General features: G+C 49.0%; 2 protein-coding genes across 3 annotated transcripts in view; one reads left to right on the forward strand and one right to left on the reverse strand.

The window, feature by feature from the left end:
* The first annotated feature begins 183 nt into the window (after positions 1–183).
* Positions 184–20,779, forward strand: YARS1 (tyrosyl-tRNA synthetase 1). Its single transcript, XM_036747078.1, has 13 exons — positions 184–378; positions 1,057–1,203; positions 1,331–1,506; positions 2,036–2,165; positions 8,947–9,027; positions 11,413–11,505; positions 12,016–12,151; positions 12,873–12,958; positions 16,432–16,567; positions 17,222–17,319; positions 18,349–18,542; positions 18,966–19,107; positions 19,830–20,779. The coding sequence occupies exons 1-13, from the start codon at positions 322–324 to the stop codon at positions 19,938–19,940; spliced, it is 1,587 nt and encodes a 528-aa protein (XP_036602973.1). The 5' UTR covers positions 184–321; the 3' UTR covers positions 19,941–20,779.
* Positions 20,780–21,159: 380 nt separating this feature from the next.
* KIAA1522 (KIAA1522 ortholog) overlaps positions 21,160–27,542 on the reverse strand; it is a 41,575-nt gene continuing 35,192 nt past the window's right edge. For both annotated transcript variants that reach the window (XM_036745539.1, XM_036745540.1), the window contains exons 6-7: positions 24,489–27,275; positions 21,160–23,684 (exon numbers count right to left, since the gene is read on the reverse strand). In XM_036745539.1, coding sequence (XP_036601434.1) covers positions 23,662–23,684; positions 24,489–27,275 — 2,810 coding nt within the window. In that variant the 3' untranslated portion in view covers positions 21,160–23,661. The remainder of the gene's footprint in view (positions 23,685–24,488; positions 27,276–27,542) is intronic.

Genomic DNA, 27,542 nt, shown 5'->3' on the forward strand with positions numbered 1-27,542 from the left:
CCTCCGCCTCCTCAATCCCTCTCCTTCCCGGTCCAACCTCCTCTCTAGGCTAGCGACGAAGGACGAGAAAAGGATTATCGATGCGCTCCGTTTTCGGCTGCTCCGGCTTGCCTCGGGCCAAAGCCGGAAGAATGGTCCCAAACCACGCGAGATGTTTCGGGAGCCCAGATGATGCAACCCGGCGAGGACTCCACGTGACTGTTCCTGGTGTTCGCGGTACCGGCATCTGCTTCGGTTGGGGAAGGGGCGCAAGCGCGGGCAGGAGGCGGGGCGAGCTGACAGGGGTCTCCTTCGTATTCACAGCCCCTAGCTGACTCCACCATGGGGGACGCGCCAACCCCGGAGGAGAAACTACATCTCATCACCCGCAACCTGCAGGTAGCTCCCCCCACGACTTCCGGGCACGCGGACCCTCCCCCAGCGGAGACCCTGCCAGTCCTTGGCACAGTACCTGGCATATATTAAGTCAATACAAAAATCCTTATTCCTTTTCATAGGAGGTCTTGCTTGGCCCCCTCGCCATTATCGATTACTCATCTTTTGCCCCCTCCTTTCCCCTTTTAGAGACTTTGCTCATCTCTTCCCTTTGGGGGGAGGGGACCGGGGGGTCCGTTTTCACCCCTTGCACAGGATTCTTTGCTCATACTCTCCCCTGGAGTCCTTTCCATCCTACTGCTGGAGCTCCTTCCCCTCATAGGATCATAGAACCAGAACTGAAAGGAATTTAAGAAGTCTCCTTTTACAGATGAGGACTCTGAGGCCTAGAAGGGTTAAAGGGACTTGGCTAAAGTCACACTGGTCGTAGTAAGTGGCAGAGGCTGGATTCAAATTCCCATCAGCAAATGAGGGTTTTGTGCCCATCTGTCCCTCCCTATTGTGGGGTCAGTGATCTCTTTTTGTACCCTACTCCAAGTCCTTGCCATCCCCTTCACTGAGCGATCAGCACTGCCCCTCACCCCCACCACTACAAACATCCTCCTAACCTGGCAGAGCTTAATGCCTTCCCCACCCCCCCATGAAGAAGCTGGACCTCACCAATTTCTTGTTCTCCAACAGGAGGTCCTCGGTGAAGAAAAACTAAAGGAGATCCTGAAGGAGAGGGATCTGAAAGTTTACTGGGGGACCGCCACCACAGGCAAGCCCCATGTGGCCTACTTTGTGCCAATGTCAAAGATCGCTGATCTCCTGAAAGCAGGATGTGAGGTGAGGGCAGTCACCCCTGGCCAAAACTTTGGGGAATGGCCAGAAGATGAGATAGCCTGTACACTACAGCATATTTGACACAGGGGACCATCTCAGCCATGCTTCTTTTTTGTTTCCTTCTCTCCAGGTGACAATCCTCTTTGCTGATCTTCACGCATACCTGGACAATATGAAGGCTCCCTGGGAGCTCCTTGAACTACGGACCGCCTACTATGAAAATGTGATCAAAGCCATGCTGGAGAGTATTGGGGTTTCCCTGGAGAAGCTAAAATTTGTCAAGGGCACTGATTACCAGCTCAGCAAGTGAGTGTGGTGCCTTTCCGACCTTTAATCTTCACCCCACCTATCCACCTTTCTGCTACTTGCCCCTTCATTGCAGTGATGTCTTCGTCTAATTATGGGCCTGTGGAGCCTAGATGCTCTTTAAGTATAGGGTTAGAAGGTATTTTATTGTTGGATTTTTTAAATCCGTCAGCCCTTCCTTCACCTGCCCAGTGGTTCCCGTATGGCTATAGTTGTATAATTGTTATATGCCTGAGCCTTGGTTTGTTTTAGACTTGGTTCTTTTTTTTTCAGGCTGTGGTTAAGGTACGTGTTGTAAGGCTAATTTAACAAAGCAGCAGGTCTCATAGCAGCTCACGATATGGCAGGCCTCAGGTCTGTGATCCCATTAAAGGTCCTAGACCATGTGACCATGTTCTAAGATGAAGGAAAAGGAGATTATTTGTCAGTAGGTTTTTCCAGACCTAGTTATTTCATGGGTTAAAGGAGGAGATCGAGGATGGGATCTTATATCTTTATTGATCTTCATGTCTTCTCTGTTCCCTCTCAGAGAGTACACACTGGATGTTTACAGACTCTCCTCGTTGGTCACCCAACATGATGCAAAGAAAGCTGGGGCTGAAGTAGTGAAACAGGTGGAACACCCTCTGTTGAGTGGTCTGCTCTACCCAGGACTACAGGTACTTAGTGGCATAGAGGGTAGCCAAATTATTTTCTTGAGACACTGATTTCTTTGTGACAAACCTTCAGTGGCGAGCCACTGCCTACAAGGTGAATGAAGCCCATGGCACTTAGTCTAGGATTTCATAGTCCTCTAATCTGGCCCCAGGTTATCTTTCAGGCTTAATCTCCCACTGCTTCTCTACTTGTCCACTGTTCACCCACCTTTGTTCATACCATTTGAGCAAGATATTTCACACTAGAAAAAAACAAACAAAAAGCTTTCTAGTCCAACTCATTTGTTTTAGTTTTGCTCAACTCTTTGTGACCCCATTTGGGGTTTTCCTAGCAAAGATATCAGAGTAGTTTGCTATTTCCTTCTCCAGCTCATTTTATAGATGAGGAAACTGAGGCAGATAGGGTTAAGTGACTTGCCCAGGGTCGCACAGCAGCTAATAACTGTCTGAGGCCAGATTTCAACTCAGGAAGAAGAGTCTTTCTGATTCCGTGTTTGGCGCTCTATCTGTGTCACTTAGCTGCTCATCTTTCTAGTACATCTTCATAAATCTGAATCCAGGGGCTTCACATGATCTAGAAATCTAAATAATTTGGAGAAGTATTCAGGGACTTTTTCCATATAGGGGATTGGTCTCCCAGTGCATCCTGGGCCATCTCCAGTCATCCTGGTGAATATCAGGCCATGGGACCCAGATGGCTCTGGAGGAGAAAGTGAGACTGGTGACTTTGCTCAGCCTTCCTTCCCTCAAATCAAAGTCAAATGCAAGTCATGTCATCATTTCCCTGATGTCATAGTCCTCTTCGAGAACTAAGGACAAACACAACAACTCACACTAGAAGGGGCAGGCACATCAATCGATACAAAAAATTTATTACAATTTTATTTGGAAATAAAAATGTTCGTCTTATTTCTATTTTCTTTGCTTTATGAATAAAAAAAATGCACTGTGTTGTTTGACACAGCTTGTTCTTTTAAGGTATTCTTGAATTCCAGCTCTTCTAATGTTACTGTTCTTTAAAACTTGGCCCCCGTCTTTCTTTCCAGCCTTATACATTCCTCACCTTCCCCTACTCCTCTACAATCTGACCAGATTGGCCATCTTACCTATTCTTTGTCTGTAATATTCTAACTGTATACCTTTCCTCTGCCCTCTGTTTCCCTGTGATGAATGCCCACATCACTTAGGTCTCTTAGAAGCTCTCATTTCTTTTACAACTCCTTTTCAAAGCCCTTTCTATCCTCTGAGCTGCTACTGTCTTCCCTTCTTTCCTCCCCCTCTCCCTCTAAAAAAAAAAGATTACTTTGTATTTATTTTGTAGATACTGCTGTCTCCCCCAGTAAGGCTTAAGAGTAAGGACTGTTTGTACTTTTTTGTCTTTGTGCTCCCAGTCCTTAGTTCAGTATTTGACATATAACAGGTGCTTAGTAAATGCTTATTGATTGAATTATAGAAAGATGAAAAAGTACATAAAGGCAAGTGGTAAGAAATAAATCTGGAAAGGAGGATCGGAATCAGAATTCCAGAGCTGAAAGTCTCCTCAGTGTTCATACAGGCCCCAATGAAGATGGACAAACCCACCTCCTTCCTCAACAAAACACTCTACTTTTAAATAGTAGATCTGATTATCACAAGGTTTTCCTTCAAGGCTAAATTTGCCACTTTGCTTTGTCCAGCCATTGGCTTCAAGTCTGTCCTCCAGGGGCCAAAAAGAGTAAGTCCAAACCCTCTTCCATACAATAGCTGGTCAGAGATCTGAAGGCAGCCATCCTGACTCACCCCAGGCCTGCCTCCTAGCTAAACATCCCCAGTCACTTCAAATGATCTTTATAGGTCCTGATCCTGAAAGACCCTTCGCCATCCCACATGCCCTCCACTGAGCACCCTGCAGCTTATTGAGGTACTTGCCAAACTGTGGCCCCTAGGACTGAGTTTTATTATACTGACGCAGGGCAGACTATAGCAAGGCCACTGCTTTCTTAATACAACATAGGACGGCATTTGCCTCTTCTGGCAGCCATATCACATGGCTGACTTATCTGACGCAGTAGAAAGAGCACTGGATTTGGAGCCAGAGGCCCTGGGCCCTGATCCTTGGTAAATCACTGCCCTTCGCTGGGCTTTTATATCCTCCATGGCAAAGTGAGGGGGTTGGAACTGATGATGGGGAAGGGAATAAGCATTTATATAGAATGCCTACTAAGTGCCACGCCCTCTACTAAGCACTTCCACAAATACTGTCTCATTTGATAATATTTCATTACCCTTAAAGCCTCTTCAACTATTCTAGTCCCATGAAATCTTTTCACATGAACTACTGTTTAGCCATGTCTCCCCATCTTACACTTGTGAAGATAATTTTTAACACATGTTTAAGATGTTACATTCATCTATTAAATTCTTATTTAGTTCTGCCCATTTTTGTAGCCTGTTGAGATTTTTTTGAATCCTGACTTCAGTCATCCAGTGTTTTTAGCTGCCTCTTGTTGCATTGTGTCATCTGCAAGTTGGATAAGCATGCTATCTCTACCTACCTTAAAGTCATCACTGACATTGTGAAATATCACAGGGCCAAGTGCAGAACCTGGGGCACCCCACCAGAGACCTCCTTACCAGGTGACATCAACTAATCTTTGACTCTTCCCAGAATCCCCAGATTGTTTATTATCTCCCTAACCCATCTCTCTTCAGCTTTTCCACAGGCCTTTGTAGCCTTTGCTTCATGGTTGTTGTCATAGTTGTTTGTCCTTCTTCTGGAAGAGGACCATGACATCAGGAAGTTGATGCCAGGACATGCGAGTGAATTGGATTACAGTGAGAGAGGGCTGTGCAAAGTCACCAGCCTCACTTTCTCCTCTGGAGCCCTCTGGGTCCCGTGGCCAGATATAGATCAGGACGACTGGGGAAACCCTGTCAGGAAAGGAAATTAGGGTAATCCTGCATGCCCTGGATCTCTGGTCCATTGTTTCCTTTTCTAGATGTTTACTAACCTTTGATAATACAGCTCGGAGTCTTGCCAGGAATTGAAATCAGACTTCCTAGCTTATAAATAGTGAGTCTATCCTCTTGCCTTTTTTGAAAAATCAGGACATTTGTGCTTCTCCAATCCTGTAGTCTCTCTCCTGTTCTCCTTAATTTTCGAAATAAATCACTGACTGTCTCAGCAGTTACATCTGCAGGTGCTTACCCAAGGATATGGTCCATCTGGGTCTAATGACTTGAATTCATCAGCAGCAATTAGGTGTTCTCTTAATATCTCTCTACTTATCTTGGGTATCAGTTCCTTATTAGTCATTTTGGTTCTGTCTTTTCCAATGCAGAGATCATTCTACTTGGCAGAGTTAAAACAGAGCTACCTTTCCTCTTCCTCCCTGCTCTCTCTTCTCCAGTCCAATCCCACAGACATTTATGAAGCGTATTCTATGTGTAAGGCCATGGTGGGCCCTGACAAGATAAAGACCACATGTGAAACAGGCCCTGCCTTTATTTTACTGGGGGTAAAGGGGAATAAAATATGTAAAGTGTTTTGTGTACAAGTGATATTTTGAAGTCAAGAAAGACTCCCCGTTGGAGCTAGTACTGAGCTAAGCCTTGAAGAAATTAGGGCTTCTAGAAGGCTGAGGGGAGGAGGAAACACATTTAAGGGATGGACACCAGAGATGAGTACATACAAGGTCCCATCCACCCAGAGCAGTGATCCTGGACCTTCTTTGAGCCTTCTCTTTTCCCCAATATAGCTTTAAAAACCTTTTGGTTGTTCTTAGCATTCCTCCACAGCCCAGTTCATTCTGAATTTGAACATCACTGACACTTTTCTTGAAGGACTGTTATGCTTTTGTATCTATTTGTTACTAACTGCCCTTGCTTCTTGAACGTGTCTTTGTCTCCCCAAGGTCCCTGTGTATGCCTATCAGTCTCTTGAGAAAACTCCTCATTTCCCCCTTGTTGGAATCATTTCTCTTCCTGTGTTCTGACTTGTGCTCATCTTTCCATCCCCTTTAACCTGACTTCTATAAAATTTTAGTCCTGTCCATTATTTTTTCTATATCTTTTGAAATCTGTTCTCCTAAAACCTATGCTCGAAGTCAGACTCTACCCATCTCTACTTTTATCTGAAATTCCAAGATACCATAATCACTTCCCCCAAGTTCCCCAGCTCTTCCATCCCAGCAACTACTCCTTCCTTGTTGATAAGACTCTTCTACCCAAGATAACAGTTTCTTTTACTGCGTTCTCCACCTTTCGAAGGATAAGATTGTCATCAAGGCAACTCATTATTAGTTAACTGTTTTGGTCCTAGAGAGCTTCAGCCTTGGCTAGGTTGAATTTCCCTATCACTCCTCCATTGTGCCTCCAAGCCAGGCTTATTATGTTTCCCAAACTCTTCATCTAGTTTTTCTTTCAAACCATGTGGTTTATAGTAAATTCTGATTACAATATTGCTTCTGCCTGCACCCCATTGATCTTTCAACCAAATACTCCTCCAGGTATACTTCCCTTTGACTCTTGTTTCCTGATTTCCTCATATAAGTATTTATGTTTCGAATAGGCAAGACTAATCCCCCACCCATGCCTTTTTAAAAAACCATCCTGTTTTTTTAATATGGTGTACCTTTCCAGAGCCAAATTATAGTCACAACTTTCGTGCTTTTAAATCTCAGTGATGCTCGCATGGGCACATTTGACTCTGAATTCAGATCTCTTGTTTACTTTGCTTGTTGGCCATAATTTGTGCATTTGGTAACCAACATAGGTACATATGGGCCCCTATACATAGTTGCCTCAAGCCAGGCTTCACATCCCATCCAACTGTCCATTCCAGATGTCTTGCCATCCACCATCCCTGTGATTTACCAGCTGCCACAACTGCCATCTTTGTATTGTCTCCCTCTACCAGAATGTAAGCTCCTTGAAGGGAAGGACTGTCTCTTGTGTTTACATCCCTCGTACTTAGCTCAATACATGGTATATAGTCAGGCTTACTAAATGTTTTTTATTCATTTATGTATAGACATATAAGACCACGAGTCTTATTGCTAGTTCCTTTCTTGGATTTTGTGATTCCACAGCTAATCTTCTTTCTGTTTTGTAGCTGCTCTCAGGGCACTTCTAAGAGACCTTGGTGAATGTGTTTAGGCAGGTGATTAGATTTGCAAGACTCCAGGCAAATGCATTATTTTTTTAAGTTTTTAATTATTTTTAGCCTTTTTTAAAGAAATTTGAGTTCCAAATCCTCCTCCCCCAGCCACTAAGAAAAGCAATATGATACCCACTTTACAGGTAGAATCATGAAAAACATTTCCATACTATCTAAATCCCCCAAAAAAAATAAAGTGAGAAAATGATACTTCAATTTGCACTCAGAGTAAATCATTTCTCTCTCTGGAGGTAGATAGCATTGTCATGAGTCCTTCCAAATTGCTTGGATTATTGTCTTGATCAGAGTGGCTAAGTATATCATAACTTCAGCCATTCCCCAATTGATGGGCATCTCTTCAATTTCTAATTCCTTGCCACCACAAAAAGAACTGCTATAAATATTTTTGTACATGTGGGTCCTTTTCCCTTTTTTATGATCTCTTTGGGATACAGACCTAGTAGTGGTGTTGCTGGATCAAAGGATATGTTCAGTTTTATAGCCTTTGGGCATAGTTCCAAATTGTTCTCCAGAATAGTTGGACCAGTTCACAACTCCACAGATAATGCATCAGTGTACTTATTTTCCCTCATCGCTTCCAACATTTGTCATTTCTGATAGAAGTGATAAAACCTCAGAGTTGTTTTAGTTTGCATTTCTCTAATCAATAGTGATTTAAAGTATTTTTTTCATATGACTATAGATAGCTTTGATTTCTTCTGAAAAGTCAGGCACAAATATTTTACTGGCCCTTGTTAGGTGCATTCATCTCTGACCAAAGCATGCTCTTTGTTTGGGGCTGTGATTCAGAAATTCAAATCCTATTTTCAGATACCATCTTCCCAGCCAGATCCTCAGCTCTCAAAACTGCCTTTCCCTTTGGAAGCTCTTGCTTTGGATGAGGAAGAATTGAAGAAGATGCCATGTGGCCAAGCACTTAAGGGCTTCCGTTTCTTGGCCAGTACTTGAAATCTTTAACAGTGCTTTCTAGATCCTCCTACTAGTGATGGTGTGAATCACCAGAAGAGGGCATTAGTCATCTGCTTTGATGTCATGGATGGGTGGTTCTCTTGTCATGTTGTCGATCAGAAGTATCAAACTTGGGAGCCCCTCCTGAGTAATTTTCCCAATTGCATGTAAAATAAAATACAGCATAAATGTTGTTAATCTGTGGTTGTCAAAGTCAGTATGTGATTTGCAGGGCTCCCTTTGAGATTAATACCCCTGTGGTAAATGCATTCCCCAGGAAGCCAGAAGATCACAGAAAGTCTTAAATACCATGCTTAGAAGCTTCTGTTTTGTCCTCTAAGCAATAGGAAGCCGCAAGGCTTCCAGACGGTGAACGAATCTTGAGCAAGTTCTGCTGAAACAAATTGGGTTTGGTTGGGGTGAACAAGTGGCACAAGTTAGTGGTGGACTGAGCTTACCCTGCTGGTCCATATGCCTCTGCCTGGAATTGGGGGGGAAGAGTCAGCTCCAGGAATTGACTACTAACTACCCTGACTTTCTTCTAAACGATGAATGTTTATTGATCAGGGCAACTGAACATTGGCATGTTGTCTTCTCACTAATTATTTGCCTTTTGATCTCTGGTTGGCTTCTGCTATCTCAGAAGGAAAGCCATGCTCTCCTTTCTTCTCTCCACAGGCCTTAGATGAGGAATATCTGAAAGTAGATGCCCAGTTTGGAGGAGTTGATCAGAGGAAGATTTTTACCTTTGCAGAAAAGGTGAGTCCCGCTTTGGGGCCCCAGGTTTCAGTTGAATATGTATTTTACTCTATGCATTGCCACAGACCCCCCAAGAGCGAGGCCTTGGCCATCCTGTGAAGTATAGTCCTTATTTTTATTTCCCGGAAGAATGAATTCCCCTTGCCCTGCATCTGGACCTGGTGATATTTTTCCATTTCACTAAGGTGGAAATACTTTTCCCACATTATTAAGGACAGCTCAGTGTATTAGAATGTTGCACTAGAATTCAGAAGGCCTGAATTCTACGTCTGACTTTCAACTCCCTAATTGCTGTCTGGCCTTTAGCAAATGCTGTAACTTCTCCAACCTTGGAGTCGGCAGAGTGGAAAGAACCTGGACTTAGAGACAGAAAGACCTCAGTTCAGATCCTGTGTTACCCTGGGCAAGTCACATCTCTCAGTTTCTTTGTCTGTGAAATGGGCCTAACCCTTTCATGTGGTTATTGTGAGATTCAAGTGAGATAATGTACATAAATTGTTTTGCAAAAGTTATGTATTATAAAAATGCCCCTATCATTGTTATCTGTCAAAGGAGGCCAATACCTACCTTGCCTACATCCTAGGTTGCTTTGAGTATAATAGGTGCTTGGCAAACATTTGTTCAATTAAATCTATTAAATCAAATGAGAAGATGGATCTGAAAGCACTTTTCAAACTATGAAGGATTGTTCAGATACAAAGGATTACTGTTTGAATGAGGAGGAAAAAAGGAAGTCAGTATAAGGCTCTGAAGTTCCTTGTTCCTTGGAAAACTTTTGGGTAAATGGAAAAATGGAAAAAAAAATACCAGTCCTGTAGCCTTGTAGAATTTAGAGTAGGCCCTACAGAGACCAGGGTCAGGAAGAAAGAATAGTGGCAACATAAAAGAGCAGCCTGTCCTGGTGGAGCCAGGAAAGTCTGAGGTGAAGCCTCTGACCATATCCTGTGCTGGCTGTGTAGCCCAGGGCAGCTCACCTAAAGCCCAGTGGGGAACAAATTTGGATTCAGTCAAAAGGCCACGCTTAAGGATTTAGAAGGCCTTAAGGCTGAAGGTTCCCCACCCCTGATTAAACCCTCCAGTTCCAAGCAACTCTAACAGGAATGGGCCAGGGCCACAGTCTGTACCAATGCGGACAGAAGGACAGAGTAGCACAACTTAAGATGAACTGAATAACTGCAGGTTATTCATGTGAGGCCTTTGTTTGGGATCTTCCATATAACAGATAAAAGGGAATGTTGAGAAGTGACTAGTGTGGTCAGAACCGCTCTCTTGACCAGTTGTCCTCTCAGTGCTTGTGCCTTGCCAAATGCCACCTCCAGATGAGTCCTGCCATCTGCCTTCTCCACTCCTCCTGAATGGAGCTGGAAGAAGTCCCCAAACCCTCCATTACAAATGTAGGATATCTAATCTCAGCTGGGCCCTTATTGTGGCCAAACACATCTTTTATTCATCTCTAATCGACTCTGTCTTCCACTCCCCACCTAGAGGCTATTTCAAACCTTTCTCCCTTTCTCAGCTGAGGGCCTCTCCTTAGTGAGAGAACGGAAGCTATTCTCCATGAGTTTTCCCTTTTCCTCTTTTAACAATGACAATAGCTAGCGTTTATGTTGAGTTTTAAGCACCCTGTGAAGTAGGTGCTGTTATTATCCTTGTTTTACACATGAGGAAACTGAGGTACAGAGAGGTTAAGTGGCATGTCTGTTGTCACGCAGCTAGTGTCTTAAGAAAAGTTTTGAACTCATCTTCCTGAGTACAAGACCTCCATCTCCAAACCCCTCAACATCATCCCCCACACTCTCTTTACTTCAGTCTGTGTCAGTGAGGTGACTCTCCACCTTGCTACTCTTACAGGTGCCCTTGATATCATCTCTGTCTCTCTCTCTCTCTCTCTGCCCCTTCTTTCTTCCCCCCTCCCTTTCTATCTCTTTCCCTCCTGCCTTCTTCCCCTCCTAACCTCCCTCGCTCCTCTCCCCACCCCAACCCCAGTTCTCTTTCTCTCTCTTCCTCTCTCTCCCTCTCCTGGTACTAAACTCCAGTGACTTTCTGTTGCCTCTAGGATAAAATAACTCCTCTGCTGGCCACTTAAAGCCCATCAAAACCTGACCCCCAACCCCGGCCTCTCCTTCCAGGCTCATCATATTTTACTCCACCTTTCTCACTTTGCCATCCAACCACGTTGTCATCTTCTCTGGGTCCTTAGAGGTGGCAGAATGGAAGCTCCTTGAGGGCAGGCTTTGTTCCCCTTTGGTCTTTGTATCCGCAGTGCCTGGCTCCTAAAAGCTCCTCAGTCATTGCTTGGTGACTAACGGAGTCATGGAGGACGCTGAGCCAGCGATTGGGTTGGTGATTGCTTTTTTTTCCCCTCTGTTTTGTTCCTGTTTCTAGTACCTCCCAACCCTGGGCTATTCAAAGAGGATCCACTTGATGAATCCTATGGTCCCAGGATTGACAGGCAGTAAAATGAGCTCTTCGGAAGAGGTGGGTGTTCAGTGGGTGGTGATAGTTCTGGGGCAGAAAACGATGGGAACCAGGAGGCATTAAAAAAACAGTACCATGAAGGCCTTTAAAGATCCAAAGGACCTTTGAGATCATTGAGTCCAACCCCCCCATTCAGTATCTGATTAGAGGTTGGGAAATACGTGTGACTGTTTCTCATCCATACGCACACACATATTTTTACTTTAAAAGGATAGGTGAATAGCACGCAATCTTAATGCTTTTTTCCTCTAGTGTTGCAATGTTTCTTGTGTTAGCCTGTTACTCCCAACTCACCTGTCCTGTTTGGTGACATTCACCATATCTTACCACTAAAAAGGATGCCAGAGATAGGAGGATCTCTGTCCATCTCCATGACAGGTCTCCAGGGTCATGGAAAGGTGGGACGTAGGGGACCTGCCCTGGGGGGGAAACAGATCTCATTTGAGAATCAGCTGGAATGTTCTAATTTTTCAACCCATCAAGAAGTTCTCTCTGCCCTGTGGGTTACAGGAGTCCAAGATTGATCTTCTAGATCGAAAGGAGGATGTGAAAAAGAAACTGAAAAAAGCCTTCTGTGAGCCAGGAAACGTGGAAAACAATGGAGTCTTGGCCTTCATCAGACATGTGCTTTTCCCCCTCAAATCGGGTGAGAGGTCCTGCCGTTGCCATTTCTGTTAAATAAAGCAGCCCTCTGGAGCAGTCCCACAGTGAAGTAGGACGAGCAGGACTGGAGGGAGCCCTGAGTTCAGGCTCCAGGTCCAGGGCTTTCAGTCCTGCCCCTGCCCCTTGGGGACTGTGTGTGAGACCTTAGACAGCCCCTTTACTTTCTCTGGGTGGGACTTGCTTCTGCCACGTGTAAGATGAGAAAACTGGCCAAGAGGATCTGGGTTGGGGGTTCCCTCTCTGCCCTGCTCAGCAAGTCCTACCTCAAGGCAGTGGCTTACCTCACTGACTGAATTCCCTCCCACTGATTTCATGCACTGGGGTAGCGTGCAGCCCTTTGGGGTCCATGATCTTGCTTGGGCCACACGGCCGCCTCAGAAGAATCCCCATTTTACAACAGTGGGGACTGAGGTTCCCATCAGTGAAGTGGCTGCCCACAGTCAGACAAGCTAGAACCAGGCCTCCAGATTTCTGGTCCCCTTTCTACTATGCCCTGCCCTTGGGGCTGCTCAGGCCTGTGTCCAGGTCATCGGCCCATGTTAACTAGTCTCTCCTTCCCTGCTGTGTTCCTATCTCTGAATTAGGCCCTTCAGGGTGGGGTAGACAAAGAAACCTAAGGTGTAATGCATGTAATTAACTGTGCGGTTATATGGCTCTAAGCTGGGAATCAGTGACTGTCCGTGAGCCTCTTCTCTGTTTTGTAGAGTTTGTGATCCTTCGAGACGAGAAGTGGGGTGGCAATAAAACCTACACAGCTTACTCAGAGCTGGAAAAGGACTTTGCAGACCAGGTAATATCCATAGTGGAACCCACCCAACATCTTCTCCCGCCTCCCCACACTTGTCTTGCCTCCTGCCCCGCTGACTATCCTTCTCTGTCTCCTTTGCTGGATCTTCATCCCAGCCACCTCCTCTAACCCTGCGGGTCTCCCCAGGCTCAGTCCTGGGTCCTCTCCTCCTCTTTCACTTGGTGGATCTCAGCAGTGCTCATCCATTCTGTCACCTCACGCTAATCTCTCTGTTGGCAGAATCCAACTGTATCTCCAGCTCCCTTTCGGACATCTTGAACTGAATGTTCCATAGATGTCTTAAACTCAACGTCTAAAACAGAATCCATTCTCTTTCCCACCAAACCTTCCCTTCATCCTAACTTCTCTATTACTGTTGAAGGTACCACTGTCCTCCCAGTCACCAAGACTTGAACCTAGGGTGTCACCCTCAGCTTCTCACTCTCACCCTCTCCCCTCCCCCTTATCCAGTCTTTTGTCACATCTTGTCATTTGTTCTGTTCTCAACATCTCCAATATATCCCATTCCCTTCTCTGATGCTGCCATCACCTCATGCCTGGAATATTAATTTAGCTGCTTGTGGGTCTGCCTGCCTCAGGCATCCAACTCTCAGCAGTCGAAATGATATCCCTAAAGTACAGGTCAGACCATGTTACCACCAGTCCCCCTCCTCCCCCCCTCCACACACAGACCCCACCCCCTACCCCTTGCATAAACACCCCAAAGGCCTCCCTGCTGTTTGCCTTGCACAGAACACTCTGTCTCTGGGCACTCTCAGTGGCTAGCCCCCATGCCTGAAATGCTCTCCCTCCTCCCCCATCTCCTGGCTTCCTTCAAGTCTCAGCTAAACTCCCACCTTCTGCAGGAAGCCATTCCTAGTCCTCATTATTCATCTTAGTCCCTTCTGTCTGAAGCCATCCCCAGTTCATCTGTCTGCATCTTATTTGTACATATGTTATGCATGCTGTCTTCCTCATTAGTTAGGAGCAGGTCTGGGGATGGAGTGACCTTTCTTTGCATCCCCAGTACCTTACACAGTGGCTGGCACATGACAGACACTTAATAAATGCTCGGTGACTGATGATTTCTGTTGAGGGTACTACCTGCCTACCAGTCATCTTTGACTTCCCTCTAACCCGTGCCTCCCCCGCCCCAAAGTCAGTCATTCAGTCAATATAAGTGCCCAGTATGTGCCAGGCACTGCTAATGAATTCTGGAGAAGGCAAAAGACAATGCCTGCCCTCGAGGAGCTCACAGTCAAATGAGGGACACAACATATAAATACCTATATGCAAAGAAGCTATAGATGGGATAAATAGGAAATAATCAAGGGAAGGCAGTAAAATTAAGAGGGATCAGGGAGGCCAGGAGGTGAGATGAGGCATGGGGGACAGCCAAAGAAAACAGCCAGGAGGCCAGCGTTCCTGGAGGGTGCAACAGGGTTTTATATTTGATCCTGGAGGTGACAGGGACCCAGTGGAGGTTACTTAGTACAGAGGTGACAGTCAGATCCTGTGCTTTAGGAAAATTACAGATAGCTCAGTGGAGGCTGGAGCGAAGGGAGGAGAGACTCATGGCAGGCAGACCAACCCGTCAGCTGTTTGAATAGTTCAGATGTGAGGTGATGAAGGTCCACACTTGCAGTGGCAGTGTAGGAGAGAAGGGACAATGTCTAATCAGCGGCTAAGACCTAGTGATCCTGTGACCCCAAGATCTCTTTCATCATTCGCCTTCTCTCTGCTTACATATCCACCCCCCGACTCAGACCTTGAGCACCTCTTACCTGTACTGTTTAGTGGCATCCTAATTGGTGTCTCTTCTAGTCTCTCCCCCTCTCCAGTCTGTCCTTCGTGTAGCAGTCAGAGTAGTCTTCCTGCCACCTACCGTGCAGTCCAGTGCCATTAGCCTCCCAGATATCCCTGGAATGAGACCCTTCATCTCTCAGCCAGAATCCCACCTTCTACAAGAAGCCTTTCCCAGCGCCTCTCAATTCCGATGACTTCCCTCTGTTAATTATTTCCTATCTATCCTATCTATAGATTGTATACATTTGTTTGCCTCTTGTTTCCCTCATTGGGTCATGCACTAGTGCCTTGAGGGCAGGCACTGTCTTTGTATCCCCAGCACTTAGCACAGTGCCTGGCATGTAGTAGGCATTTAATGAATGCTTATTGACTGACTGTAGCATATACTAATCCCATCAGACTCCCCGAATGGTGGTTCTCCACAGGGTAAGATACAAACTGTCCTTAGCTTGTCATTTAAAGCCTTTCACGATTTAGCTCCAGGCTGCTCTTCCAGGGTTCTTCAACGCTGCTCCCCTTCCAGCATGCTGTGCCCCCAACTTAGCATCCCCTCCCTCCCTCTGTGCATCACACAGGCCATTCTGGCTCACCTAGAGTGGCCCTTCCTTCAGGGTTCAGCTCATGTCCTTGGTGATCCTCCAGGCATGCCTTCCTTTTTCCTAAAACCCTTTTTGTCTGATCTTTCCCTTGCCACCTCTTCTCCCTGCCTTCTATTATGCTGATTGATGAGCATGTTGTATACCCTAGTTGAACAGAAGCTCTTTGAGGGCAGGCCTTGTTTCCATTTCTGTCTCTGACTGCCCTGTGTCAACACAGTAACAGGCACATAGGAAATGCTTAGCAAGTGTTTATTGATTTGAATAAAAGGGCCTATGGGAACCTGGTCCTGAGCTGTTCATCTTTGCTTGTGAGATGTTTCCGTCTCCAAACCTTCAGTAGGATCAATAGGAAGGGTCTGCTTTGAATCAACAGAAGGGATGCCAGGGTTGTTGGTGGGTATGGAATTGTTGATTCAGGTCAGAAACAGCAGCCCCACCATCGTCCGCCATCTCACAGATGTTTTTTGAGAGCCACGCTATCCAGCCGCACCATCCTGAATGCAGAATAAAATGGGGTCAGCGTGGTGAAATGTGCCTCTCCTCCCCCGGGCCTGGCTGTCTCTTAGGCTGCCTCTTTGCATCTGTGCCATCATCACCAGATCACTGGGCACCATGGAGAACAGTCTCCTTGGACTAAACAAGGCCCCTCCTGATCTTCCCCAGCTACTGCTGCCTCTCGCCAGAAGTCTCCTGTTCCCTTTGTGTGTCATGTGTGTGCTCACGTGTTGTCTTTGCGTTGATACATAAGCTCCATGAGGATGGAATTTTTGTTTTTTGCCTTTGTATCTCCAGTACCTAGCACAGTGCCTGGGATATGTAATAGTAGGTGTGTAATAAATGCTTGTTGATTGATTGAGAATGGAGATATTAAGACGAAATAACCTCTAAAAATACTCACTTTTAAAAATAAAATACAAACAGGTGTGAATCGTGGATGAAAAGGGGGAAGGTGTCACGAGATTCAGGATTGGATTTAATTAATATGTGCTGTTAGTTTTTAAATAGGTTGTGGTCTGCCACTGTTCCCTATTTGATTTTTGTTGTCTCAGTGGTTCTCTTCTCTTGTGATAGGTGGTACACCCTGGAGATCTGAAGAATTCAGTTGAAGTGGCCTTGAATAAATTACTGGACCCTATTCGGGAAAGGTTTAATGCCCCTGCATTGAAGAAATTGTCCAGTGCAGCTTACCCTGATCTGACGAAACAGAGTAAGGCCAGCTAGACTGAATGATGAAGAGCAGGCCAGGATAGGGGCTCCCCTCCCTGGGATCCCAAGCAATCCAAAGAATGCCCCCCTTCCTTAGTTGGGGACCCAAAGTCAGCTTCCCTTTATATGGGGTTGATGCTGATGAGATCATCGCAGGATGCTGCTTCTCCGTTGTTGCCAAGAAGTCCTGGGCTACACGGCATCAAAACCACAGGTCTCAGCTCAAGAGGATCTCTGGTCATACAGGCATTAGGGGGGTTAAACCCATTTCATCAAAAGGGAGGCTGGCTGCCCTTAGGCCAGAGATTGGCAGCCTTTGGGTGACAGATCATGAGATCAAAGAATTTCAAGCCAGAACGGCCTTTTAGGATCATCTGGTCCAGCCCCTTCACATGGTGGATGAGGAAATAGCCACAGAGAGAAAGTGAGTTATTTAAAGGCACACAGGATACCATTTACTGTGGCACAGCCAGGTTCAGAATCAGGTCTGTTGACTCTAAATCTAACGCTCTTTTCTACTCCATGATACCAGCTCTATGTGAGATGACAAAACCATGAAATTAGGAAAGCTTTGTGAGGTCACAGTCACACTCATGATTGACTCCACACCCTCCAGGGGAAGCTCCTGACCCCTTTATCCTGTTGTCATCTGCAGAGCCAGTGGCCAAAGGCTGTGCCAAGAACTCAGAGCCAGAGGAGGTCATCCCATCCCGGCTGGACATCCGTGTGGGGAAGGTGATCAGCGTAGAGAAGGTACGTGTTCTTTACTTCATTCAGGTGAGGCCAGCCAGTGTCAGAGTAGCTTTATTTCCATCTGGAGGAAATGGTGGAGAGAGGAAAGGCTGCCTCCGTAGCCATGGGGTGAGTCAGAATTCTGGGACTTGATTCTCAGGCTGAGCTATACATCTGTCAGACCTGCCTCTCTGCTTTACCGCCAAAGCCAGCTAGGGAAGCAGGGAGGAGGCTTATTTACTTTCTGAATCCAGTTCTCTGGGCTTCATCTGGGCTTACATAGCATGCCTGGACTGGCTGAGGGCCTTATCCTGCACTGTCATTTTGCCTTTGCCTGGGGAGGGCAGCCCACAGATGGGAGGTAGGAGAGAGGGGGAGAGCCGGAGAGTTGCACAACTGAAGAATTGGGGCCTACTGATTTCTGGGATTTTTCCCCACAACCACCAAAGTCTCCTGCAGGGCACATCATTGCTGGCTGTTGGTTCTCAAGTGTCCAGATTCATAGTTGGCAGCAGTGTCCCTCCAGTGGACTTTATGTGGAACCGGTGGGGTGCCTTTGGTTCAAGCAGCTTTTAGGCCAAGAGGCTTGAGCTCATCCCTTTTGCTGGGCTCATCTTTCCCAGCAGCCTTCATCACATTTGAGGGGGAGGATGTGCCCAGAGGTCATTCCATAAAGAACCATCTTCCCATAACCAGTGCGGGGCTAGGGCAGGGCACCAAGCTCACACTTCTGGCACTTCCACCTTGAACCTCCCCAAGGTCTCCTTTTTAAGTCATGTGACAGTCATGCTCCAGGAGGCTGGCAGCACAGTGCAGAGACTGGGATCTCCCCTTGGGTGTTCAGGGAGGTCAGGACAGAGCTGGGATTCAGACCCAGGTCTCTAAAGGGTGAGGCTGAGGTTAGACTATCCTTGGATGATTTGGGGACTGAGACTTTGTGAATGTGTCACTTCGTTCTTCTTGGGCCACCCCGGAAATGTGGCATGGGCCAGAGCCCCCAGAAAGCCCCCTTGTGGGCCTCAACTCACTTAAAAATTCCTGCCTCCCTAGCACCCTGACGCAGACAGTCTATACCTGGAAAAGATTGATGTTGGGGAGCCGGAGCCGCGGACAGTGGTGAGCGGCCTGGTTCAGTTTGTTCCCAAGGAGGAACTACAGGACAGACTTGTGGTGGTCCTGTGCAACTTGAAACCCCAGAAAATGAGAGGAGTGGAGTCACAAGGGATGCTTCTCTGTGCTTCCACGTAAGTGAGGGTTCCTGGGAGGGTAAAGGCCATGTCCTTGAGCAGAGTAGAGGTAGGGAATAAGGAGCACACATTTTTCTCCTGTATGTATTGATAACATTGTGAGGCAAATAAGTGGGGGGGGGGTGGGCAGGTGGCACAGTGAAACCTGCTTTTGGCAGACTTGGGGCACATGGGGTTTAAAGTTAGTAATGAATTGCATCCCTCCTCCAAACTGGCGCCACTCTGAGGCAGCATGTACCCTTTGGGCTACCCAGCTGCTTGTCCTCCCCATTTCTGGCATGGCAGCAGAGCATGGGAGTGGCCTGAGTCTCCAGCCCCATTTGGGTCCTTGAATCACCTGCCAGCTGATGAGACTTTCCTGGGGGACCTCGGGACAGCTCCACAGCTTCCTTAGCTTTGTGCTGTCCTATGTCTTCCCAGGGAAGGAGAAAACCGCCAGGTGGAGCTCCTGGACCCTCCTTCTGGCTCCGCCCCTGGGGAGCGAGTGTTTGTGGAGGGCTATGAGAAGGGCCAACCTGATGATGAGCTCAGGCCCAAGAAGAAAGTCTTTGAGAAGCTGCAGGTAGGAAGCTGCCACTGAGCTCCCAGCCCCACCACTCCCTGCTGGAGCATCAGCCAGTACAGTCCCTGCATTTTATAGAAGACACTGAGTGGAGGGACTTGGCTGAGGTCACCCAGGCAGCGAGTGGGAGAGGTGTGCAGTCAGTGCTCCATGTGGTGCTCGGGTCTTTTCAGGCTGGCGGCTGAATAAAGCCAGCTCAGAAACGAGGGCTGGCCTGCTGCTCCCCACCCCCTCCCACCTCTCTAGAAGCCTTGGGGTGGCTCCATGGCATCTCCTTCAGTGGTTATCGGGTATCCTTTTATTTGTCAGTGACGGCATCGCCAGGCCCCCTGTTCTGACGTCATCTCATCACTTTTCATTTATTTATACCTGGGCTCCCCAGATAGGTTATAGGCTCCTTGAGGGCAGGTCTAGTTCCTGTGACTTAGGAGTCAGGAAGACCCAAATTCCAGCCTTGCCTCAGACACCCACTAGCTGTGAGACCCTGGGAACGTCACTCAACCTCTGCCTCATTCCCTTCATCTGTAAAATGGGTGTAAACTTGCCTCAGTCACTTTGAGGAGTGACACGTATTGAAGTAACGTGTAAAGCTTAAAGCCCCACACAAATGCTGGCTAGCCATCGATATCAGTAGAGCTGCTGGGAGTGGTAGTAGGGCCTTCCCCCATCCCTAAATACTTGCTTGGTCGTTGGATCATCTGTGTGTTTCTCATTCTTCCCAGGCTGACTTTAAAATCTCCTCAGAGTGCATCGCGCAATGGAAGCAGACCAACTTCATGACCAAGCTGGGCTGTGTCTCTTGTAAAACATTGAAGGGAGGGAGCATCAGCTAACTGCAAAGCCATCCTCCTCACCCTCCCACTGCCTCCACCAAGCTGCTCTCGTCCACCAGGCCCTCCAAGGAGACGCATCTCCAACAGACTTGAGACTCCAAATTCCCAATGTCCGATGTATGTGCCCCTTGAGCGGATTTGGAGAACTCAGGCTTGAAGCTGTGGGAGGCTGCCTCCTGTAAACCACAGATAGACCCCCCCCCCCCCCCCGTTCCTAGGAGCCCAGCCTCCCACAATATTTTTGCTGAGGTTCTGGGAACACTAAGTGAGGGTGGCTGAAGGAGGTGACAGCTCTGGCTTCCTCTGTTGGCAGCTGATTTAGGAATTCTTTTCCCAAAAAACCTAGTTCCAGTGTAATGGGGGGGAGGGGGGTGGGGAGGGCACACCATGGAGAAGTATGCTGTTAAAATTTGAAAATAATCTGTTCCTTGGCTTTCCAGTGTGGATCCGGCAGCTGTGCCCCAGGGGCTGTGCCCCTGGCTGGAGCCCAATGCCAGGAACAAGCTAATTACAGCTTCTCAGGAAGTGGTGGAGTTTGGGAAGGCAAATATTCAAAAAGAGAGGAATAATTGTTCAGTGTTAGAGGTCCCCAAAAGAAGGCAGCAAAGAACCTGGTTTTGTCCTGCCATCTGCCTGGCCCCTTCCTTGGTCTTCCTACTAAGACTCTGAGTGATGCCAGGGAAACCCTTCATCCTGCCCAGCTCTCCCCACACCCTAAACCAGGTGTGTGTATTATTGGCATCACACCATTGGGGGGGGAGGTCCCTTTTTAAGAGGGTGAGAAGTAACTTCACAATCTGAATCATTGTCATAAATTAAAATAAAGCCTCTGACTATAAGTGCCGAATATAGTATTTTGGGGGAAGGGAAGCAAACGTATGATTGCAACAGGGAGCCACCATCTATCTGCCTGCCCCAGGGCTGCTGCATGGCCTGGTGCCAGCCCCATGAACATGCCCTTCACCCTACCCAGGCAGGTGTGTCTGAGCCCCAGCTCCTGTTGGGACTAAGAGGGGAGGGGGTGGGGAGGCCTGGAGCCACTGAGGTTGGAAAGTGAGAAGGGCTTGTGAGGCCTAGCCTCAAAGGAGAATGGGGGTGAGGCCAGTTTCTGCCAAGGTTCAAGGTTGGAGTCCATACCCTCCAAGACTCCTGTAATTCTACTGGGGAGAGCTGGGGCTCCCCATCTGATCTAAGCCCCTATCAAGGAAGAAGAGGAAGCAACAACAATTCGGCTTTAATCATATAATTAACATATTTTAACCAAAACATACAGAGTTTTCATTGTATCTCACTTAGACTTTTCAAGGTAGCGGGCTGAGGTCTTCTGGGGTATGAGGGTGGGTTGTGGATTTTTTTTTTTTTGGCTTTTTCAACAATCAAAGTGAGGTCAATGTTTAAAGAAATATATATTTCTCTATATCTAGCATTTCTATAGAACAATAAAAATCAGAGGCTTTTGGTCTCGGTTAGTGCTAGGTCCAGCTTGGTTCCCCAAGGGGATAAGGCAGGGACTTGCCCCTTCCCTTCCCCCCCTTCTTGGTCCCCACTGCCATGCTCTCTGTCCAGCCAGGGGAGGGTGGGTGAGAGCTGGGCATTCTCAGAGGTGCCCTCACAGGGACAGGATTCCAGTAACAGAAACTGAGCAAGGAGGGTCAGGTGGCATGAGTTTAAAACAGGCAGGAGGAAGGTCTCCCTCCCAAACCTCAGCAGTTCAGACCCTGCCCCTCAAGCTCACTTTTAACATCCGATTCTATCAAGGATGTGGGCAGAGCTCGGCACAGTACATACAGTGGTTATCGATTTCTCTCTCTACTCTTTGTGACAGCTTTATATGTCAGATGACCCACAGGAAGAGAAAGACATTGGTATGGGGTCAAGCTCCCTCAGCAGTCCCTTAAGAGGCCCCAGCCCTAGCCAAGCTCAGCAAACACCACCAGGACCAATGACAACAGCCCTGGTTAAAGGTGTGGGGGGGGTGGGAGGGAGGAAAGACTTGGCCAACAACTACCTAATGTTTGGTGGTGGTAGCAAGGCCTCTGTGAAACAGAGTCACAGGGACCATCCTTCCAGTAGAGAAAAGCCCTTCCCACTCCCTGTCCAAAGTTTACTCACCTCTACCTCACTATATCCCCAGCCATTTCTGAAATGATTTCAAATCTATCTAATAGCAGGTTACTCTGAAAGATTTACTAACCTGAGAACAGGTTCAAGAGGGTTCTGATCACACTTGTGGTCAGTGAGATCTAGGCCAGGTTATTCAAGAGAATTCGGAGGTTGTTGAAGGGCATCCCTAACTTTTGGAGGCTGCAATCAGATTGTTCCCATGTTCTCCCACTATTCTGACTGCCAAAAAGACATGAATCCCAGGCCGGTTGGACCAAGGGACAGCCCAGGAGGTATTCAGATTTTTAGAATAGTCCAAGGATGCCTCCGGCATGTGTGACTGACCTCTCAATCAACCTTTGCCATCACCTAAACGAGCATCTGGTGCAGGTATCTCCACAGGGTAAAATTCCACAAAAGGGTGGAGGAGGGAAAGCAGCAAAAGGCATCCCTCCTCCTCTATACCCTGTTCAACCTAGTGAGTGAGCGAACCTGAAAGAGGTGAAGACAAAAAAAAAAAAAAAACCAGTACCTGTGTCTGGGCTGAAACCACCTTCCCTCCTCCCCGGAAAAGGAGAGAAAAGCCCATCAGCTCAGAGAGATGGGAATCTTGGCCTCAAGAGAGAAGAGCAGCGTCTGGGAAGAGCCAAAGCTGCTACCAAGCACAACATTCAATCTATTCATTCTCGATGGTCCATTTCTGATGCCCTGAGAAGGCAGTGGGGACAAGTCCCTTTGTCCTGGCCTAGGGTCACATTGGCACCATCCCCCACTATTGATGGAAGCACCTGTTGGGAGCAGCCAAGCTGGGAGGCTCGTGAAAAGGATGGGCACAGGGCAGGAGTTTATCCCTCCCCTCCCCTTTTGTGCTTTGTCCTTGCCTCCAAAGGCCAGGGACCACTGCCCCTACCCACTTGTTCTTCTGAAACCTCAAGACCCAAAGGAATAGGGCACACCAAACCCCCATGCCAAAGACCCAGAGAGTGAGAACCGCTGCCATGTAAACAGGAGCCTTGTGGAGAGGAGGCAGCCCTACTCCACGGGGGGGCAGGTCCACGGGTGAGGGGGTGACTGGCAGGATGGAAGGCCAGCCACCTGCCCTGGAAGATGGACGGGCAGCTGTCTTTGAAAAGTGCTTTGATTCAAAACTACTGTTGTGTGCTTGATTACAGGACTAATTATCCCAGAAATTGAAGGGGGTGAGGGGGTAGGGGAAAGGACAGAAAAGAACAAAAACAAAAAGCCCAGGGAGCTCTGGACCAAGCTCTAGCCTCTTTAGGGCGAGGGCTTTGGGGCCAGCAAAGTTCACTCCCTCTTCCCATCATCTGTCCTTCCTCGGCTAAGCCAGGATGAGGTCGGAGATGGAGACGTGGTGACTCTGGGAGTGTCCATTTTTCTGTAAAAAGGCAAAAGAAAACTGCCTAACTTGGTGGGGAAAGGTGCCCTCACCAGGTTTGCATAAATATCAAAGGCCGTGGAGGCTAAGGCTGAATTCTTCCTTTGTATTAAGTTAAGTATCTGTCCAGTTCTCCCCATGTTCTCATACTTCGACCTGCCCAGGTCCCTGAGAGATTGTGTTCTTAGGATGGGTCAGTAGTACCAGCGCTGCTCCCTCAGGTCAGACCAGCTCATTCTGCTTTTCTGTGGAAAGGAGAGGGAGTGACCTGTTAGTGGAGGGAAGGTCCATGGGTCTAAACAGCCCAGCGATATGCCCCAGACAATGAGGATGGTCAAGAAAGGCCCTGGCCTACTGAAGCAGACAGAAGTTATGTGACGTACCCCTGGTCACACTGCTACTAAGTGTCTGAGGCCACATTCAAACCCGGGTCTTTCTGACTCCAGATCTAGCACTCTATCCACTTCACCACCTAGCTGCCAATGGCATCCCCAAGGCCAAATGGCATTGTCAGAGATGTGGTAGAGAAACGTTTAGCCCAGGTCTAGATGACCTCTGAGGTCCCTTCTTAGCTCCAAGCTGCTGTGACTCTTTATCCTTCCCCCCTCCCCAAGATGTCTCTGTATCCTCTGGCTCACATCACCTCTGCCCCATTCTGGGACCCTGAGGAGCTGGGAGTAAAGACACTCACACCCTTCAAGGGTTCATTTGGTGTCAAGTCAGTTTTCTCATGACTCCCCAGGTCTCCTGGAAACACCCAGGCCTGAAAGAGCACTGGACTCCCCAAACCCCAAGTTCGACAAGTGCTAGCTGATCAGGAGCAAACAGCCAACATCAGAGCCTCCACTGGAAACCAGTGATGATACTCCCTGCACGACCCTTATCAGGAAGATGCTTCTACACCTCAAAGTGCTTACAAAATGAATGGGGAGCTGCTGTCACTAGGATGTAACCTTGTGGAGGGAGCCCCCGTCTGCCTCCTCATGACTGGCTCAGCAAGGAAGGAGCCCTTGGCGTAGCCCCCAGGCCCAGCCCACCGCCCCAGGTACCTGAGGCAGCAGGACTCAGAGGCTGTGGCTCCAGGCCCGCCAACTGCACAGTGCCTCCATTCTCCGCTAGCTCTCGCTTAGTCCTGTCCTCAAGGTGGGAATGCCCATTGGCAGGGGAGGCTGATGGGCTCTCGGCCTGCTTGATGCCAGGAGAACCAGATGGAGGAACCCCCACTGATGGCTTCCGGGCCACAGGCGGGGCAGACTTGCTGGGTTTTCTCTGGGCCTGTGGCCCCCGATGCCCAGAGAGGGTCCGAAGTTCTGCCACCAGGTTCCGCTGCAGGTCAGCCTGGGCCTCAGGAGAGACAGGCCGTTCCAGCTGCAGCTTCTTGGCACCCTTGGAGAAGATGAAGCTGGCGGTGGAGGCAGGGGACTGTGGCCGTGGTGACATGGCCTCTGGCTCAGGCGGGCCATTGGATCGAGGACCAAGGGGGCCTTCAGTGGAGGCCAAGCTCGAAACCTTGAGGCGCATGGCAGCATGAAGCCCAGAGGAGGGCCCAGGTGCCTGGCCACCCCGCACGGATAGTGCCTTCCGCAGTGGTTTCTGTGGAGCAGGGGCAGGGGAAGCTGGGACCTGGGAGGCCGGCAGAGCTGGGGGAGCAACAGAGCGCAGCCGCACCATCTGCAACAGGGAAGGTGTGACAATAGGGAGACTGGCATCTTCCTTGGGTACAGGGATGCTCTTACTGCGTCCCAAGGGCTCCTTGGATGGCTCTGGGGGCTTCCCAGAACTAGGCTGAAGGCCTGAGGCTGGCAAAGGTGGGGGATTAGGTGGGGACCCAGGTGTAGACAGGGACTTGGACTCAGGTTGGCTTCGTGAGGAGACAGTGGCCAAGAAGGAGCTCGAGGTCTGTGTCTCAGGCATGGCCACAGACTGAGGAAGAGACTCCAGAGGAGCAGAAGAGTCCTGGACTGGAGCAACAGGCTCAGCTGGGGCAGGGGTTGGGGCTGGAGACTCTGGCCTAGCAGGCAAGAAGAAGGCCTCATCTGGTGGAGGGAAATCAGCCATAGACAGGTCTTGTTCCTCTGGGGCAGGGGGAGGGGGCGGGGGCCAGCTGGGGTCCTGTGGGGCCTCCACATCAGAATTCAGGGGTGCCGAGGCTGCGGCCTGGGCAACTGCCTCCACTTTCTTACTAGGCGGTGGGGGTGGGTGGTAAGATGGGGGAGGTGAAGGGGGAGGAGATCCCTCCTTGGGTGGTGTAGAAGATTCCCGAGTAGATTTCACTGGGGTCACTGACCCCTGGATAGGAGAAGCAGAATTAAGAACGGGGCTATGAGTAGGAGTAGGAGCAGGTGTAGGTGTAGGTGCAGGTGCAGGTGTAGGTGCAGGTGTAGGTGCAGGTGTAGGTGCAGGTGCAGGTGTAGGTGCAGGTGCAGGTGCAGGTGTAGTTGGAGTTGGGATCTTGGGTTTCGAGGGTGGTGGAGAGAAAGGGGCTGGGACTTTAGGGTGAGGGGGAATGACAAACCTGTCAGCTGGGTTGGTTGGGGGCAAGGTCGCATCCAGAGACTGCACAGGGACAGCCTTATCTATAAGAGCTGGGTCACAGGATGAAACAGAAGAACAGAGGGAGGTGAGTGAGGAAGACACAGAGGCCCCAGGGGACCTCAGGGAGCACACTCGCTCAGGCTTTAGAGGCCTTGGTGACGGCTTGCCTGGGGAGGCAGGGGGCCCCATCAGCCCCTTAGGAGGCAATGTTGGGGTGCCACTTTGGCTGGAATAGCCACTAGATGGTGAAAGTGTGCGCTCAGGGGAGCCCACTAGGCGCTGGGAGGTGCTGGGAGACAGAGCTGGGACCTGGGCTCCAGGTGCCACCTCCTCAGGCTCTCCAGCAGCAGGGAGCTGTGGCTGCTTTTGTTCTGGCTTGGGGGGCAGCCCAGGAGCCCCATCAGCTGAGCCCCGCTGGTGAAGGGAGTAGGTCCGGCGAGGGGGTGCCGGTGCCCGTTTAAGCTTCCTCAGAGACACGCTCCTGACAGATGAGTGCCCGCTCTGAATGCTGGCGGTATCTGACCCATCAGCCCTGCTGCTACCCACACTGGGTGAAGCCTGCCCACTGCCCGTGGCCGTGGAAACCCCACTACCCGCTGTACTTCGGGGGCTGCCTCGACTGGTGGCACACCCCTCCTCACGTGCTGGCAGCCCATCAACTCGGTCTTCCGAGCCCCCTTGTGATGACAGCGTTGATCCGTCTGACACAATTGTTTCTGTGGACTGTGAGTGGCTCCAGTTGTCACTGGAAGAGGAAGCATGGCGGCTTCGGGGTCGGCAGGAAGAAGAGGAGGAGAAGCGCCCCAGGGAGCGAACAGAGGCTGGGCTGGCTGACATGAGGCTGCAGCGGCTCAGGGTGCGGAGGCTGCAGCGGCTCAGGGCTACCACATCCACCGTTGGTGGCAAGACTGCATTTGGGATGATCTTGGAGAGGTAGGTGGCCTGGGGTGAGATGGACATGGCTGGGCTCAGGGGCTCTGGGGATCCTGCGCCACCAGTCATCCCTGGCACAGCTAGTGACTTGGGTCGGACCAGGGGGGACAGCCGGGCCCCTGTTCTTCGGCCAACAAGGCTATCATCATGGTAGACACGATCAATGTGGCGTTGTAAAGCAGCTTCATCCCCAGACCCTGCTTCCAGTGCGACCAGTGACACACGGACCCCAGGAACACTACTCCCAGGGACCGCTGGCTGCCCGTCCACCGTGGGGATGTGGACTACTCCCCCTCCTGCACCATGCCCATTGGTGAGGCGGGCAGGAGGCCTCGGCATGCCAGGCACGTCATGCCCATTCCTTAGACCTGTAAGCAGACGATAAGAGGAGCCAGTCAGTGAGATGTGGATCTTTTCCTCCCACAGACCTAGTGTAGGACAATGAAAAAGCACTAGACTTAGGGTCAGAAGACCTGGGTTCAAGATCCATCCCCGATACTACTGAGCTGTTGGACTAATGAACAAGTCACTTAACCTTCTCTGAGCCCCTCTCATCTGCCTCAACTCTCACATAAGGCTCCTGTAATAAGCATTCTGTAAACCCCAAGAGTCTAGAAAGAGGAGCCGAGCTTCCC

Source organism: Trichosurus vulpecula, chromosome 2 (genome assembly GCF_011100635.1).
Source record: "Trichosurus vulpecula isolate mTriVul1 chromosome 2, mTriVul1.pri, whole genome shotgun sequence".
NCBI lineage: Eukaryota > Metazoa > Chordata > Mammalia > Diprotodontia > Phalangeridae > Trichosurus > Trichosurus vulpecula.